Source organism: Uloborus diversus, chromosome 10 (assembly GCF_026930045.1).
Source record: "Uloborus diversus isolate 005 chromosome 10, Udiv.v.3.1, whole genome shotgun sequence".
Classification (NCBI taxonomy): domain Eukaryota; kingdom Metazoa; phylum Arthropoda; class Arachnida; order Araneae; family Uloboridae; genus Uloborus; species Uloborus diversus.
Window position 1 is genome coordinate 137,531,736 of NC_072740.1, and position 18,942 is coordinate 137,550,677.

Consider the following 18,942-nt stretch of genomic DNA (forward strand, 5'->3'; position numbering starts at 1 on the left):
ATCAAAAACAAACTTGTTTGTTTTTCCCCTCTTTCCAAAAAATAATTTAAAAAATAAATAAATGTACTTTCAAAAATAAAATAATTATTTCTTTAAGTTGACATCTTATTCCTCATTGTCGAAAAAAAAAAAGAAAAACAAGTCTGCGCTTATATTTATGTAGAAACATAAAGAACTCCGAATATGTCCGCCAAAAATAGAATGCATAAATTAAAATTTTAGAGTGAAAATAAAAACAAATTATAATAAAAATAATTATTTCTTAGTAAAAACCACAGCGGCGGAGTCAGAGTTGGAGTCAATCTCATTTTGGGATAAAAGAGTCAGATTAGGGACTCGATGGTTTTTAATTCAAAGACTCGGAGTTGGAATCAGTCATTTTCCCTCAAAGTCAGCAACTCTGCCAATGCTAGCAGAGTCGGAGTCGGACTTATTTTGGGACAAAGGGCTCGGAGTCGGAGTTGAATTTCCAAGAGTATGAGTCAGTCATTTTTCCTCCGTGTATAAATTTTTGCCAAAGCTACGAAGTCAGAGAGACGGAATCCGACTAGTTTTCGGGCACAGAAGTCAGAGTCGGAGTCAACTACCTCAAAATTGTCGGAGTAGAGAGTTGGTCGTCAAGAGCTATTTCCAACAAAATTTGTTTCAAGTAAATCCGCCTTTAAGTTCAATCTATATTGCCTTTCAGTTTCCTCGAAGGCGCTAATGTTAAGGGATTTGAACTGTTCAAAATTGATTGGAAAGTTCTTCAAATCAAAAAGATATTTTCCATACAAGTTCTTCATCAAAAGTTTTTTTCCTACAAGTTTGTAGTTCAGAATTTTATTTTTGTCTTGAATTTCCCCGTAGGTGCTAATGTTAAGTTTTTTAACTGTTCAAAATTGAACGAAAAATTAATTGTTCAAATAAAAAAAAAGATACAGAATGAGGTGTCCTCGCCGAGATCTTTCGAACACAAAAAAAAAGTTGTTCGAATCGAACTATTTACTCAAAAGTTATTAGGTGGGGGACAGACAGACAGACCGACAGAAATTTTCCCCCCATCTCAATAGCCTAGTTTAAAATTTTTAAATTTTCTATACTTTTTTTAAAAATATTTTATTTATTTTTGCCTTTTTTTTATTTTTCGCGATATTTTTAAGATGCATTAAGCCTTCTTTCATGCTTTGTTTTCCTTTTGTCACTGAATTTTACTGGGAAAGTAGGCTAAAAAGCATAAAACGCAAAAGTAAAAACACTAGTCTTGGTAATGTTTAAATACACTCAGGAACATTGAAAATAGCGCCCCAAGAAAGAAGAAAGGTACAATTGTGAAATTTTGCATATAAGAAGAGTGACATCTGATATGCAAATGATCCAAGTTTAGTGTCAATGCGCCTTACCGTTTACCCTACAGTATCGGTGACATCAGGAAAAAGGTGCTATATAAACCAGTGCATAATTTAAGATTTGTAAATGTTACGATTACATCTGGATTGTAGGAGAACCTTAATGAGTGAAGGATGCCAGGTAGATGAGTTAGAACACGTTTCTCACAGTTAAGCGAGTTTGAGAGAGATTTGATCATCGCATGAAAATTGCAGGCTGGTCGACGAGCCGTGTTGCTGCCTAGGTGAATCGTTCGGAGTGTTCCGTTAAAAACTATTGGAGGCAGTGGACAATGGAAATGGTACCCACGTGCAAAAAAAAAAAAAAAAAAAAAAAAAAAAAAAAAAAAAAACGGGTCTGGAGCGACCGGGAAGACCAGGAGGAGAGAGGATGGGAGGATCGTGCGGCAAGCGCTCGTGGATCCTATAGCGACTCGTTTCACCATACAAGCAGACGTAAGGGTAGCAGTTGTTCATCCAACCATTTCTAAAAGTCTTGCGGTAGTAAATCTGCCGTCCAAGGGCCCTTTTCGTGTACTCCCTTTAACACGAAAACATGGCAACTGCGTCTGCAATGGTGCGAAGCCAGAGCGATGTGGGATGTCACTGATCTGATTGGCAAAAGGTGGTGCTCAGTAATGATTCCTGATTCGTTTTAAGGTCAGATGGTATCCGTGCACGGCTGTGGAAGCCCTCCAGAGAAAGATACCAGTCCACCCATTCTATCGCACGACACACTACCCGCACAGCGGGCAAATTGCTTTGGGAGGCTATAGTCTATGATAGCCGGTCCACTCTAGTTGTGGTACGTGGTACCTTAACGGACCAGCGTTATGTTAATGGCATTCTGCAACCACAACTAGGACCGTTCCTAAATGGCCCTCCCAGAGCAAATTTCCAGCAAGATAATGCTTGCTCACATACAGCTAGAGTTGCATAAGACTTACGTCCTTTTGGTACTCTTCCATCGCCAGACCGCTCCATCGACTTGTCCCCTATGGAGCATGTATGGGATCAGCTGAAACGCCAGATGCCGCCGTGCTACTCTGTGTAAGATTTAGAAGTGGCTGTTCAAAATTTAGGGGCCCATCTGCCTTAGAACAACATCAGACGGTAAATTAGTTCAATGTCGGACCGTATTGCGTCATGTATTGCAGTAAAAAGGGATCCAACGCGCTATTGAAGTAGCACTGTATTTATCTCATTTCTCAGCCTGTATTTGTTTAATTGTCTTGATTTTGGGGATCAAGTGTACCTCTCACCCATATTATTCTGTATATTAAAATTCACTTCAATCCAATGCTTCTTTCTTCGGGCGCTATTTTCAATATCCCTGAGTGTATCTTGCCAAGTTCTTACTACACAGAACTACACCAGAAATATTGCGCAGAATTATCTGCAAAGGCAGACATTTTAATATGCTGCCATTCAGCTTAATAGGTTTTCGATTCGAGTATATTTGCTATGAAAACGCAAAACTAATCACAAAACGTCAAGAACTAAATGCAAAAAAAGAAAAAAAGCGATCGAGTTTCAGCGGTTATATTTAATTTTAAAAAGTATATTGTTATAAGACACAATCTGCAAAAACATATCAGACATCCAGGTAAAATAAACATGCATAATATCGTCGTCTTCTTTGCAGTTAGTCTTCAAGATTCTCTGAAAACGGTAGTATCGTACGCAGGTCCAAGTGTATTATGGGATGTTAAAAATACATAGATAACGACACCAGTCAGACATGCTTGAAACATCCCTCTCAGGTTAACTCAATTTTCTAAGCCTTTTAATGTATTTAGACTTTTAAAACAATTTCTCTCTCATGCAACAACGTCTCATCTAGCGTTGAGCTGCTTCTGGATACTTTGAATTAGTTCATTCTATTTTTATTTGCCCAATTTCGAGAAAAGGTCTGACCCCCAGTAACAGACACCGAAAAATCTGATGACACCCACCAACAGATAGGATGAGCGAAGAATGAGTAATATGCAAAATTTAATTTTCTCTTTAAAATGTACAAAAGTTCTTTACTTTTAGAACTAAAGCCTTATTTAATTTCAAGTGAACATGAAACACCAGTTGACTTCGCGGTAGCTGTTCATAATCTCCCACTACTGCCTTGTAAATACCGACTAGCTCATAAAATTCAATCTAATAACACTAGATGTATGCACGGTATTCATGGGATACAGCAACATCAGTTTTACCCGCCTAAAAGGCTTATTATTTAAATCCAAACATATGACTGTCTGTTACTGGACCTTGCATGTTACTTGCGACCTATTCTACGCGCAGAATTACCTTCCAGCGTGGAATTCAACTGATTTCCTCTCTTTTATATCTCTCTCTCTCTCTCTGTATATATATATATATATATATATATATATATATATATATACAGTCGAACCTGTTTATCTCGAACCTGCCTATCTCGCAAACCTCTCTATGTCAAAGTTTTTCATTTTTCCTGTACCATAAAGTATTAATTCAATGTTTTCCCTAATGTTTGTCTCGAATGAAATTTTCTGAAAAACTGTATATCTCGAATTTCGACTGAAGTGTCTTTCTTGAATTCGATCCCCAACGCTCTTTATTAACTGGAATTTTTAGACAAAAACCATTTTTCTTAATATTAGCAGTCACATAATGCTCCAGAATTAAAACTTTATGTACAAGAAGCAAGTTTTCCAGCTATTATATCCATTCGGAAACTGAGAGGAAGGAGACGTTGTTGATTAGTAAAATTTCTTTCAAAGTTTTACTTTCGAGTCATTGCTCCAATTTCTTATTTTTAGAACTTTTTTCAAAACCTCTGTGCCTCGAAACCTCCATATCTTGAATTTTTTCTTCGCTCCCGTAAAATTAGAGATAGACAGGTTCGACTGTATACACACACACACACACACACACACACATATATATATATATATATATTAATTATAGTTCCTCATGTTAAACAAAATGATCAAATTACGTGATATGTAATATCAGTTCTAAATGTGTTTAGAGAATGTTAAGAAAAAAAAATTACAATTAAAAAAAAAGAACAATGATGTCTCTCAACGATTTTGTTAATCGATAGGAATTGTCCAAAATTGAAACCAAGTGAAGGAATAATAATAATAAAAGTTAGAGAGTGGAATCCTCTTGTGCCAAGAAAAGCGAAAAAAGAAAATAATAATGAAAACAATCTCTTTGTTTGAAAATGAGATGGTTTTAGTTCACACACGTTGTTTTTAGAAACATTAATTAAAATTTTGAAGTTTTTTACAAATAGTTCTAACATGGACATTTAGAAATAAAATATTCTTTAAAAAAAAAGTTTCATTATATTTTCTTATTAGATATAAACAACTCTTTACCTTAAAGGAAAAAAAAAGTTTTAAAAGGAATATAAAGGCACCATCAATGTCATTTTCATTGGCTTAAGGTTTTATCCAAGTTTTTTTTCAGTGTAAACCCGCTATACAAAGTATGTGAGCAGATCTTTCTTTAATTATTCTTGCTTGAATGATTCCGTGTTTTTGGTAATTAAAATTTTCTAACAATAGATATTGCAGGTCTTAAAGCGTTGAACCACAGTCTTATTTATTTAAAATTTGACGTCCTGGCCTATAGCGTTAAAAAAGACTAATATGTAAATTAAAGACAAGAAGAAACTATTAATAATATAATAATTACACACAGTGAGGCATGAATGTATTACACCTTTAAAATTTAGACTAAAACTAGAAGAAAACAGGAATTAAGTATGTCATAAATATAGACAATATCATAGTGTGTAGTAGGCTAGAAAAAAGAAGTACAACCGTATGTTTGAAAAAAAAGAAAAAGAAAAATTGTTGTTTTAAGATGTATGTCGTCCGTTAGTCAAAGCTATTCGAAAATATCATGAAGACTGAAAGTCCACGTTGCACGTATTATTATTTATTCATCTAGAAAAGCGGAATTTCTTCTGATTCTTCAGATTAATAAGAGGCTCTGGAACATCGTCGAAAAATCAAACAGCCCCTGCTTTTTCAAAACATTTTCACTGGCACATTTAATAACTATAGCATCTTTAAAAGTCCGACGAAAGCCACGTCTTTCTTTAATAACTCTGATGAAATTCTTAAACAGTTAAGTTTAATCATTTATTTTAAGGTATTATCTAAACACGCAATATCCTTAAAACTCAGGTAGCATAAGCTTTATATATTCTTCAAGTTACCTATCCATTCTGAACACTGTTAAAAATTCAGGATGATTTTCTGGTAATTGTTACTGTAAAATGGCGGACTTACAGCATCGCTGATTTTTACGGTAATTTATACCGGAGAAATAAGCGATCTCAGTTCCAATTGGTTGCTGTGGTCTATCGAGGAAACCGTAAAATTTTACAGTAACATTTTATTTTTACGGTAATAGTTACTGGCAACATGGATGCCAGTAACAATTACCGTAAATTTTCAGGAAAATTTTTAACAGTGAATCCAAAAGTACAGCTAGAAAGAGTTTAGAACAGCAGTCTTAACTCTCTTTGTGAGTCCTCTCACAAGCTCGCAATGACCATTTAGCAAGAGTGGAATATAGCAAGTATTTCTACCTTCCCAGAAACCATTCTTTTGTCCACTATTTGATTCAAAAATCATCGTTGATTCTTTACTAGATATCCGATAGTAAACCTTTCCACATATTTTCGCAATTTTTATGGAAGTGTCTCAGTTGTTAAGAAACATTAGGGTATGTCTGAACAATTTGAAGATTTGTGGTAACTAGAGCTTGGAAATAAAACATCGATGTACACTAAAACCTATTTTTGTGCGATTTAGCTGTAATTTTTGTTGCGAAAATTAATTTTTACAGCTACTAGTGAAGTTTTGAACGATTTTTTTATGCGGTTCCTATCTGCAGCCTAAAAACAAGTCTGAGTGTAAAATCAGAATTAACTAAATGTCAGAATTATATGCGATAAGTTCCGGTTATTGAAAACGTGATGTTGACGGAAAAACGAAGATGTACGGCAGATTTTAGTATTTAAAATTTTTAAAAGTTGATTTATTTAGGAGATAAAGGGTAGGGTGGACTGAAAAAAGGATATTTTCGAGAAGCAACTTCTAACGGCAAGAAAAAGTTGTGTATTACCATCCTAAACATGGGAAAAATAACAAAAAAAAGTAATTTGAATTCTGACACTTTGAATTCAAATTATGTATTTCGCAATCACGAGTTTCAACAGGACCCTACTCATTGGAGTTATTATTTCTAGAAACGCCTCCTGTCCCCCTCCCAGCCCCAAAGCTTGCCCCTCCTCCTGGGCGATTACGTGTGTATAGTTGTGTGTGTGTGCGTAGGCGCGCCTGCATGCATGTGTAGGTTTGTGTGTGTGCGTAGACCTGTGTGTATGTACGTAGGCGTGTATGTGTGTGTGTGTACAGGACATGGACGTCTCCGACCAGGAAAAGCGGATTCCGACGCACCTGCAGAGTCCGGTGGGCGGTGGTGCTGCAGCGGCTCCTGAACCAAGCTGAAAAAGGAACCACAACGCCAAGGATGGTCAAGTGAAAACAATAAGCAATCGTGATTGCTCAAAAAATTAATATTTATGTCTTCAGATCGCGCAATGGCAGCAAAGTTGGAAAAAAGGGTAAAAAAATGCCAATTTTCAAATATTTTTTATAAAACTCCAAATGTTCAAGATGTTTGTTCTAATCCAGTTTAATGCTTTCTTTTAATAGTATTTGAATCTATCTTCTAAAATATTTAATTCCTTTACAGTTTTTAGTTTGCGCATAAGCCGCAAAGTTACGCAAAATCAACCCAAAATCGACATTTTTACCTTATTTTGCATATTGCAGTATTTCTTCTTTTAGATCCCAGTTAAATATATTTTTACAGTAAATGTGCACGAAACAGCTCTTTGCTGGGACTGCAATTACATTATGTTGCATTAACAGCCCAGAACCCACCCCACTTTGGTGGTTGCACTTGCTGTTCCACTTGCAGTTCCCAAGTAGAATGGTTATTGACAGGACTCATACATTTGTAAAGTAACTTAAAATAATAATAACTATTTGGTATTAAACAAGTTCCTAAGTTTCGATAAAGGTTTGAAGTTGGACTTACGACTCAGTTTTGGCACTGATGTTTAAAAAATATAAAGGTTTTCATATAAATCCATCTCTTCCGTCTAATACCTCAAATGAATTTCTGCACATTCACTGAACAGTTCCACAACGCATTCCACTGCCCGTGTGTGATATGGGAATTTTAAGACTACATACTTAAACAAATGCATAGTTTCTAGAAAGGATAAAATATCCTTGTTTTCAACATCATCATTGAAGTGAACACGTTAACCTGTCAAACTAACTGCTGTAGTTCGAAGCTTGAAATCTTAATATTGATGGAAGAATTTTTCTTATAGCTATAGAAGTATTTCTTGATTGGTAGTCTTTTGCGTTATATAGATACTGTACTATAATCCCACTCCTTTATATTTTAAGTAAGCATTTTATTGAATCACTTAATTGAATAAACAATTTAGTTTTTAATACTAATTCACCACAAATAAGGTCTTATGATTCATTAGAAATGGTATTAGTATTAAAAATTTAAATATTATATGCTTTTTTTTACTCATGCATTTTATATGCATTTCTTATATGCATTTTTGTATGCAGTTTTTAGTAAAAAAAGGGGGCGTGGCTCCCACAAAAAGTGTCATAACTTCGCCAGTTTTCCACCGATTCAGTTTTTTTTTTTTTTTTTTAAACGGTTCAGCTAAAGGTGTAGTTTTTAGAAATATAATGAATGAAAAAACGTTTGTTTGACCAATTTTTACTCATCTGAAAGCCCTTTATCGCCTTGTTATACAGCTCCAGCACTCCGTTAGCACACATTAACGAAAGCTAATGACTAAAAGTCTTAGTTTTGTGAAAGCGAGATCAGAGTCACATTTTCCTTTGTGTATTGCAATATCAATATCCATCAAATACTTTTTCTTGCTTTTTAAGACAGTTTCCAAAACTTCGGTTTCTTCCGATCGAGTACTTTCTAAGTTAATAATATTTAATTTAAAAAAATAGTTGATGCTTTACCCATAAATCAGTAAATGTTCCTTTTTTACACGCCGGCTGTGGAATGGGTTATTAAACTGGTTAATGGAGTCGGTAGGTAGGGTGTTTTTTTTTTTTTTTGGATGAGACAAGATATGGATTAATGTGAAAACCTTTATGCTCGCGATCCTCAATGCAAAAATTGAGACACAAGTCCAACTTCAAACCTTTATCGAAACTTAGGAACTTGTTTAATACCAAATAGTTATTATTATTTTAAGTTACTTTACAAATGTATGAGTCCTGTCAATGACCATTCTACTTGGGAACTGCAAGTGGAACAGCAAGTGCAACCACCAAAGTGGGGTGGGTTCTGGGCTGTTAATGCAACATAATGTAATTGCAGTCCCAGCAAAGAGCTGTTTCGTGCACATTTACTGTAAAAAATGTATACAACTGGGATTTAAAAGAAGAAATACTGTAATGTACAAAATAAGTTTAAAAAGTCGATTTTGGGTTGATTTTACGTAACTTTGCGGCTTATGCGCGAACTAAAAACTGTAAAGGAATGTAAATATTTTCAAAGATATATTAAAAGATTATTAAACAGAAGCATTTAAATGGGATTACAGCAAAAAATTTGAACATTTGGATTTTTGAAAAATATTTGAAAATTCACCATTTTTTACCTTTTTTTTTCAAATTTTGCTGCCAATGCGCGATCTGGAGACATAAATATTAATTTTTTAAATTATTTTTCCCATGTTTAGGATGGCAATACACAACTTTTTTTTTTTGCCATTGCAAGTTGCTTATCAAAAATTTCCTTTTTTCGGCCCACCCTAATAAAGGGAGTAAAATCACGCAAACCTGTTAGAAATCATGCATCTTAAACTAATTCTTTAATGATTTTTTTTTTTTTTTTTTGAATGAAGATTTTGTTAAAAGAGGAATGTAATTTCAACAAGCAATCGAAGCTGTGCACACAATATACAACTTCACAATATCCATTTACATTAAACTTTTTTCTTGATTCACATTTAAAATCGTGATGCTTTCGAGAAAATTTAAACAACTACGAGTTTTTGAACTATGTTTTAAATTCTATGCCCCTGATTAAAAAAAAATCTATCAACGAAATGGCAAGTAGTGGTGGATGAAGGTTTGGATCTCAGATAATAAAATTATTATTCAAGCAACAGGGCGTAAATAAGGAAGATTCATAGGGTCAAACCCATTTTAAAACTGATATAAAATAACCCTCTAAATATAACTCTCGAAAATTTCTGATAAAGTTTGATCACTGAGAGATGGTGGATGACCTTGAAGCTGAAAAATCATTTCTATCATTTGAAATATTTTGTTTGTATTTTTTTTTTTTTTTTAATAAATGGGATCAGCGATAACGTGGCTCTTGCTACTGGGCGCTACAGACATAGCTCCAAATACTTTGATGCCACTGCACAATAGCGCTAAAGTTTTACCACGGAAAGATGGCGAATGATCTTGAAGCGGAAACGTTATTCCCATCATTTATAATAGGTAGACTATTACAAATGATGGGAATAACGTTTCCGCTTCAAGATCATTCGCCATCTTTCCGTGGTAAAACTTTAGCACTATTGTGCAGTGGCATCAAAGTATTTGGAGCTATGTCTGTTCAGATTGATTTTGTCATGCTTTTGTACGTTGTATGTATATTTGTATATTGCATAAAAATTGTAGTGTTTTTTTTATTCCTAATATATAGCGATATTAGTTTGCAAAATGGGTTGAAGGACTAACATCCACCATCTTATTGGTGCCTCAAAACTGTTAATTTACGATGCTATACAGAATGTAGGAAAACCTCGTTCTTATAGAGGTTTGAAACGGTTGTATATTGTGGATCTGATAAGTTGAGCTATGATCTTGACAATGTTCACTTCTTTTTGAGGAGTTCAGTGAAAAAGGGACGAGTTGCTAACATGGGTTTCCGTTGGAACACCTCTGCAAATTTACTACGAAAGTAACTCAACTCGGTTCCTATTACCCTTTTCTATGACCCACAGAAGAAGTGAACATTGTCAAGGTCATGGGTCAACTTATGATAGCCGCTTTAATTTGCGTATTTATGACGGTTTTGTGCTGAAAACTCAGTTGTTGATTTTAAATCAATGCTTCTAAGAACAATATATTTCGGAGTAGACATTTTTTGAGTTCTGTTAAAAGATATTGATCTATCGGGAGCTTTAAAGTAAAATTAGGTTAATAGAATAAGATTCGAGTTTTTCTGCAGAAATTCACGATATCCCCATTCCTTGCACTAGGATGATATCTGTTAAAATAATAATGTGACAAATATCTATTTTATAACGATAAAATATTATAATGAACGAAGTTTTAAATCCTCATAGATTGTTTCACTGATCTAAGTTGTTCTGCTTGTATTAATGCGGTATGTTTTTTTTAACTAGTTTCTTGTCAAAGAGAAAAGAAATATTACCAGTTCTGTAGTCGTAAAAGTAGTAGAAGATGTAATGTTTTTAGATAAAATAATAAGAGGGTATACGCTGAAACTTTATAGAGAAGATGGTGGTTGACTTAGATTAAAATGTAGAAAATTGGTGCTAACAACTTTTAATTTTTCTGAAAATGCATCCCTTGTAGAGACTCAAGTTCGGCTCGCTCTAACTCTGTTCTTTGTTATGCATCCATTGCCGAACAGGGATTTGTTAACCTTGATATTATACTGTTTTTGGATGAATTTGATCAATTGGTGGTTCTTTACTGTCAATTTATTTTTCTTGTAGTAGTGTTAACTCGTATGTTTAGTTTTCCTGATCATTGTTCCATTTCGAAGAGCAGTTTGCAGCCGACCGCTCGACCAGGTACAACCAGGTCGACCGTTGGCGCCCAACAGTCGACCGATCTTCATTGGTGACGTCAGCACGCACGGTCATCGTTCGATCGTTGGTTCTGTTCGTCTTTGAAGGTTGAGCGAGCGTTATAGAAATATCTATCTACGCCGATATTTCTGTGAGATTTTTTTAAGCTATCATTAAAAAAAAAATCATTGGAATTATATTTAAACAGCAGATTGATTGAAAAGCAAGAGGTACACACTATTTTTCGAAACGAAGTTGAAGGTATATGCCATATACAATCCAATACAGCACTAGTTAGGATACACAAAATTGAAAACAGATTGCTGACGCATGTTTCGCGCGATTATAAAGAATTCCTTTTCCAATACGAAAACTTCTAATTGCCTAAACACGTGTCTGAAACACATATTGCAGATTGGTGTATTTATAACGTTTAGCTCTTCATGTTACATTGGTCACAATGTTAAACGTTTGCAACTATAGTTATGGAGTTAATTTCTCCAAAAAAAATTATTTTTTGAGTTAAACTATAATCTAGTGTATAAAACCAAAATGCCAAACAGAAAGTGAATAAAGTACAAATTGGCAAGAAGAGGTTGCAAATAGAGATTTGAAAAGGTTACTTCGGTACATAAGTGCTCATCACACAACACACGGCAATGAGTGAACGTCATTGGTGATCATACGTGATTACCTGTTGTGTGTAAGCACTTTTATACTGATGAAGAGGCTCCAATGTAGCCTAGAAATAACTATTTTCTGTCTTTCTTGACAGTTTGTTATGCACTAAATGCACATTACTTTTTCATTTATACTCTTAACGTATTTTCCCGTATATGACACGGACTAAGGTTATCGTCAAATTTGTGCATGCCCGTGTCAGACACGGTGACACGGGCGGTTTTTTTTTTTCTCCCAGTTCGCGTTTCTTTATTTCTAATGCACGTCTGAGTTCCGTTCCAGTAAAAACAGATAGCCTGAACTATTATTGAAAGAATTTACCATAAATGGCACAATTATGTAGAATTTTTCCTGTGTAAACTACATTTTCTTGTGTAAAGTAGTACTTTGGTGTAGAGCATCTCACTCACACTCCCTATATCACCCCCTCCTCCCACAAGTTGAAATTGCAAAAAATAACTTACGCTTTACCTATATATTCCTTTTGTGTTCAAAAAAAAATCGATCATTTCTTGCCAATATTTTCGAAAGAAGCTCATGCTTCCAAGAGGCTAATCATATTTCAGTACAAATCATTTTTGATCTTTTTTTCCGGAGGCGATTTCAATATCGAAATGGAGTTGCAAAAACAAGGCACACAGGAATGAATTCAAATATGAAGGCCATTTTTTTCAAGTCATTTCTATGTGAATTTAAGTAAAACCCCAACAGTTTTATTTTTAAACTAGCGGTACCCGCACGGCTTTGCCCGTAGTAGAAAATTGAAAGGTCATTTGGTTCGCCTGTATAATTACAAATGATGGATGATGAATTTATCGCCAATTTGCTAGCCCATGTTATGGTAGTTTGCTCGTCCACGTTATGGTAATTTGCTCGTCCTTGTTATGATAATTTGCTTGTAAAATGTTCTTAAAATTGGAATAGAAAAAGAACAAAATCGAATTTTCGAAAAATCGCTTCGAGGTACACACTCCTATGCTACAAATTAGTTTTGTGCCAAATTTCACGAAAATCGGGCGAACGGTCTAGGCGATATGCGCGTCACAGAGATTTAGACATCTAGACATCCAGACTTTCAGTTTTATTAGTAGTAAAGATAATAGCTGGGTTCCTTTTTGAAATGGGACAAACAACGAAGAGACAGAAAGAATGAGCCTCAAAAGTTATCGTACCCTGATATATTTTCAGATAAATTCAGAGTTAAAATTTGTTCTTTTTTTTATTTATTTAACTTTGCATTGAACTCTTAGGAACTTGTTTGGCTTTAATTTGTTTGTTTACTCCGCAATAGTAATACTCGTATACTTATTTTTTAAAAGTGACTCGTATTCCCGCAAAGAAACAGCAAACAGAATTCAGAAAACGATTATTTTTCATCATATTAGCGGTAAACCAGTTCGAAACATCTCGAAATAAGTTAATATATAACATTCTACACTGCAGTTCCTAATATAACGGTTTAAAGAAGATAATCGATTCGAAATCAAGACAAGAAATGAGAAATGGCAAAGTTAACAAAGCGTGATTAGAGATTTCAAACTAGTAAATTCGTGAAAAATCCACGTTACATTCTTGTAAAAGTTTCTGCATAGTTAAATGAAAATTTTTCCATTTCAATTTACCCTGAAACGTTTTGCAGAGTTCTCGGAGCAGCTTGATGATATGGGTGCTCTACCAGCAGAAATTCTGTTGTTAATGGGAAAAACAGAAAATTTCATCTTCAGTTCACAAAATCAATCGCAAAATAACCTGAAACATACTGGAATAATGTCTTATATGCAAATTGGAATAAATTTAACATTTTTGGTACCGTTGCACGAGCAAAGAAGAAGAAAAAATTGATTGACTTAATTCCAAGAATTAAGTTAGGACGGCGGTTCGGATGTGGTGCTACAGTGGTAGTCAAACTTATAAGGACAAAGGAAAAATCTCCAAATCTTTTCTACATTTGATCGGAAAGTTATATAAATTTCTGGCTGGAACTTAATGGTAAAACAAACTGTTTTTTATTACTTATATTGGAAATACATAGCAATTTCGTATTCATAGAATAAAATTTGAATTTAAACATTCGTGTTACATGGACAAAATTATGAGGACAATTAGATTTTTGTGTTCTGAAAAAGAAAATTTGCTTGTTTTTTGTTCTGCACACTGCACTACATAACGATATAAATGCTTAGTAAGCGATTGGGGATGTTATATTCAATTTTTACAGTCATACCGTTTGGTAGTAAACTTAAAGAATTCAACAAACGGAAAGTGGTTCTTGAGAAACTTCACGACTTACTGAACGTCAAATAGCGACAAATCTGAATAGATAGAGAGCAGTAAATAACCGATCTCTCAAAAATCCTGGCAACTAATTACCACAAAGACGAGCAGGAAGGAAATCTCTTCTGTTTCTGTAGGTGTGAAACAAATGTTTGTAAGACGAGCTTTTGCTCCAAAAAAAAAAAAAAAAAAAAAAAAAAAAAATTCATCAAGTGATATTAGATGAGAATTCAAGTTACGATACAGTTCTCGAACTATACAACATGTTTTAGACAAAGAGAAAAAGTTTCATGAAGCGAAACTAATGTCATGACCGAATCTTAAAAAAGTTCATTAGAGACCAAGAGTTGAGCTTGCCAAAAATGCGTTGTTATCGGTAAAAAGTGGAATAATGCATTTTTTTCTTATGAGAAAAAGTTTAAATAGGATGGACAAGATGTTTTTTGCTACTTCTGGCACGATCTCTGTGAACGGAAAAATAAATCTCAAAACGTAAGTTTGGAGGCGGCTCAGTATGGGTCTGAGGAAGTTTCACAACGGACAGAAACCATACCAATATTTTTTTGGGCAGGGCAGAATGAATTCTGGGAGTAATGTTGATGTACTGAGCAGTCTTTTTTAACCCAAAACACCGTTAATAACGAGTTTAAACATTTTATTCCAGCAAGATAATCCTAATGACACGTTTCCTAAATCTCAAAATCATTGCTTAATGCTTTTTTCGTGAAATTACTATACCTGTCGGACAAAAGGCTCGATCTAAGTTTAATGGAAGCTTCATGGAGCATTCTGGCCTCAAGAAGTATGAAAAAAATGGTATTCAATATCGAAACAAGCAAGAACTCATTTTGTCAATCGAAAAAGCTAGGATAAAAATTTCCAAGAATGCTCTTCAACTTCCATGACATCAAGACTGATAAAAGCGATTGAAAAAAAAGGGAGTAATTATTGATTACTACGGTTTTTCAGGACATAACGCTAGTTGTCTGAAAATTTTGTCCAGTTTTAACTATGACATTTTTTTATTAATCACGGGAAAACATTTATATTTTGTATTTTCAAATGTTCTGCATTCTACAATGATTTCTAGCTTTAAAAGGCCTTTTGTACTTAAATTTTACTAAACTATTTCAGACATATGTTTTTTTCTGGGAAATTTTCTTGGTGTCCTTATAAATCTGACCCCCACTGTATTGTGTGGGAGTGCATGCCAACATCAGGGCTTATAAGCTTGGTTTTTATTAATGGAATAACGAATCATGTTGTTTATTTAAATATTTTAAACGGCAATTTAAAGTTATCAGCTCAAAGTTTGGTATTGGAAGCAACCTGTTTTTTTTATTATTATTATCAAGATAACGATCGATTGCACACAGTCGACATTCACATCTGGCGTCTCCGTAATTGTCCCCAAGGTTTAAAAATTAAGGAAAAATTAATTTCGCTTATGAACAAACGGGTTTAAATGATCGACTTCTGAAAATGAACGGTGCAATACGATGTTCTAAAACAAGGACGACCTTTTTTTTTTTTGAAAGATATTTACTTTAGTGTTCTCTCTCTCATTTTATTTCAAAATTAATTAGCTTATTTATTTAGCTTTTGATGCTGAAGTAGACGCCGGTTAATTAAATCAGTGGTTAATTGAATCAATCGCTTTAATGAATCAAATTGTCTTAAACAGAATAAAATCTAGCTTTATTGAATCAGCCGCTTTATGGAATTAAAGCTGCTTAGAACAACTGTGATTCATATAAGCGGCGACCACTGTACCTGTTTTTTTACACATTCAAAATAAACTTTTTTTTTCCACCTGTGACCATGCTACACTTGAAGGTATGATATTTCGATTTAGATTCTAATGCACGTTGTAGAATTAACTTCACGTAAGTTCATATTTTATTTTCTTTATGAACAAACGGGTTTAAATGATCGACTTCTGAAAATGAACGGTGCAATACGATGTTCTAAAAAAAGACGACCGTTTTTTTTTTTTTTTTTGAAAGATATATATATATATATTTATTTTAGTGTTCTCTCTCTCATTTTATTTCAAAATTAATAAGCTTATTTATTTACTTTTTGATATTGAAGTAGACGCCGGTTAATTAAATCAGTGGTTAATTGAATCAACCGCTTTAATGAATCGAATTGTCTAAAACAGAATAAAATCTAAAATATTACAATTTTTGTAGCATTGAAAATGTTTCAGTGGACTGTATTCCCTTTTTTTTCTAACGATTTAAAGATATTCTAACTCCACTTCATTTTATTTGCTTACTTTCTTTTATAAAATAGTATTTATTTAAATTTGTAAACTAGAATCAAACTGCGGTTTTTGGAATGGAAATCAGATATCTCGTGCACCGTTAAATATCTTACAAAATGTACTATACTTGCATTGCATTACAGATTTAAACCTAAATGAAATATTTATTACATTTTTTCGACATATTTCCTTACTTTTCACTCATTTCTGTTGAGCTTACTTAAAAGAGTACTAACAATAGAATGAAACATTTTCCATGTACGTGAGTAACTCTCTCAGAGAGATTCCCCGCCCCTTTTTTAAGTGAACGACGTCGTTCAAATGAACGAGCCCAATGAACGGGTGATTAAAAAAGCAGTAATTAAAAAGCGGAGCAATTTAAAATAACAGCATTGCCCCTCTCCATTAATAATACCACTTCAGTCAAAAAATTTAAACCTACTTGAACATATTTGGAGAGAACTGGTTGTTATAGTACGAAAACTCGACATTAAAATTAAAATAGAGCCAAAACATTAATGTCATAATGTAATACTGTCGTCGAGTAACTGAACATTGTCTTAAAAATGACAAAAAAGACCGATTTCGAGACGTTTACAAGCTGTTGTGAATGCTAAAAAACATCCAAAAAATATTCAATTAACGAAAAATTCGAGCATTTATTAAGTTGTCGACATTTTTTGAAAGTGTACGAACACTTTTGTGATATAAAGTTTGGTACTTTTTGATTGCCGATTTGTTAAAAATAAAACTTTATTATTTATTTAAATATTTCATGCAGTTTTGTTAAAAATAGCTAGTAGATCTGATTATTATTTACCCATTCAGAAAAATCAAATTTAATTAATCGATCGAGTCCTATTTCACAAAAAATGATAGGTTTCCGAACGTTTTTGGGAGGAAAAGTATATATATTATTAATATAAAGCAAATTTTATTTGGTGAGTGAAGTTAATAGTACATTTCAAGAAACCAATACAACATATTCTAAGCTGTCACGTAATATTTGATATACTTCCACCCTTCTAGTTATTAACTCCCTAACTAACACTATATGAGGGTACTTAGAAGTGACTCTTTTAATGAAAAAAATAACATATGTTTTATCACTAAAATATTTTTCGAATTTAGTCAAAAAGTTTAAATTTTTCAAAACAACTTCTGTAAACTTTTATTACGTTGCTTTTCCTTAGAATGCGGTGCGACAGTTCAGAGAATAAATGAAACTGATCTTATAAAGATAAACACAGAAAAATAAATTTAAATAAAAAGTCTTTCTTTATGAAAAAATAATTGATTTTTTCTAAAACTTTTAATAGTGACTCTTTAATTACCCCAGCAGTTGAAAGATAAAAAAGACAACGGTTTAACCTTTTAAATATATAAAATTGGGGGAAAAGACGAACCCACTAAATACAAAAATTTTAAATTCATAACATCACCAGCTACTCGAAGGATTTGTAATGTTTCAAGTCTCTTAAAAAGATGGATTTTTCCAAGAAGAATGTTTTGCGCACAACTCAAAATTCGACAACTTCGATTGTTGAGTGGTTTTTTTTTTATTTTTTAATGTTATCGTTAAATAGAACGGAAATCAATAATTTCGCCAAACATACATATAAAATTATCATAAGATTCTTAATAAATTTTAAAAAACTATTCAACAAAAGGCTTTTAGTTTCAAATAAACCTTTTGAGTTGAAAAATGAAAAGGTACCTTTTCGCTGATGGAAAAAGCGGCATCTAAACAGATGAGGACCACCAGTTGAATCAACTTCCTTCCAGCCATGGCTTTTTGGATTTTCGTCGCGTCTGAAAGTTTTGGCTTCCGGGCGCTCGCTTTTAAAATGGTCTTGCTCCGCCTTCGCAATCGATATCCACCAATAGCAGGCCATCTAGAAGCGCCTCACATTTTCAGTTCGTGGAACAAGAAAAGAAATTCGATTTGAGATTCTTTGTTGACGCATTTGACGCACTAGATTGTAATTAGGAATGGTGATTACTGTACTAGGAATTTTGCACATAGAATTTCGTTGCAGATATTTCCAGAGAAAATAAAACGTTTGCGAAATGCAAGCTGTAACTAATGACTTAATTTTGATATATCAACTATAACTTGCATGATAAAAGCTTTAAACAGATAATAATAACTTTAAAACAATTTAATAATGCAGTAAATGTTTTATCAGATTTTTCGTTATTTAACAATTCGACCAAAAATACTTTTAAATATAATTTTATTCATATACTTCATATACATAACCTCTTGCTTAAGTTTTAAAAGCCGGAAATACTCAGCTAACTTATTTTTGATCATTGAAGACTCGATTTTAATAACACACACGCGCACTCACTTACACAGATGTTGCTAAGATTTTTTTCAAAGCGTGAAAATACTCCTTGATATATTTTAGAGACTTGAAATAAATTTTTAAGTAAATTTTACA

At 33.4% G+C, this 18,942-nt stretch overlaps 1 protein-coding gene across 1 annotated transcript in view; it reads right to left on the minus strand.

The window, feature by feature from the left end:
* Positions 1-18,303, minus strand: part of LOC129231305 (uncharacterized) — a 128,612-nt gene extending 110,309 nt beyond the window's left edge. Inside the window, exon 1 of the mRNA XM_054865593.1 lies at positions 18,213-18,303. Coding sequence (XP_054721568.1) covers positions 18,213-18,284 — 72 coding nt within the window. The 5' untranslated portion in view covers positions 18,285-18,303. The remainder of the gene's footprint in view (positions 1-18,212) is intronic.
* Between the last annotated feature and the right edge of the window lie 639 nt (positions 18,304-18,942).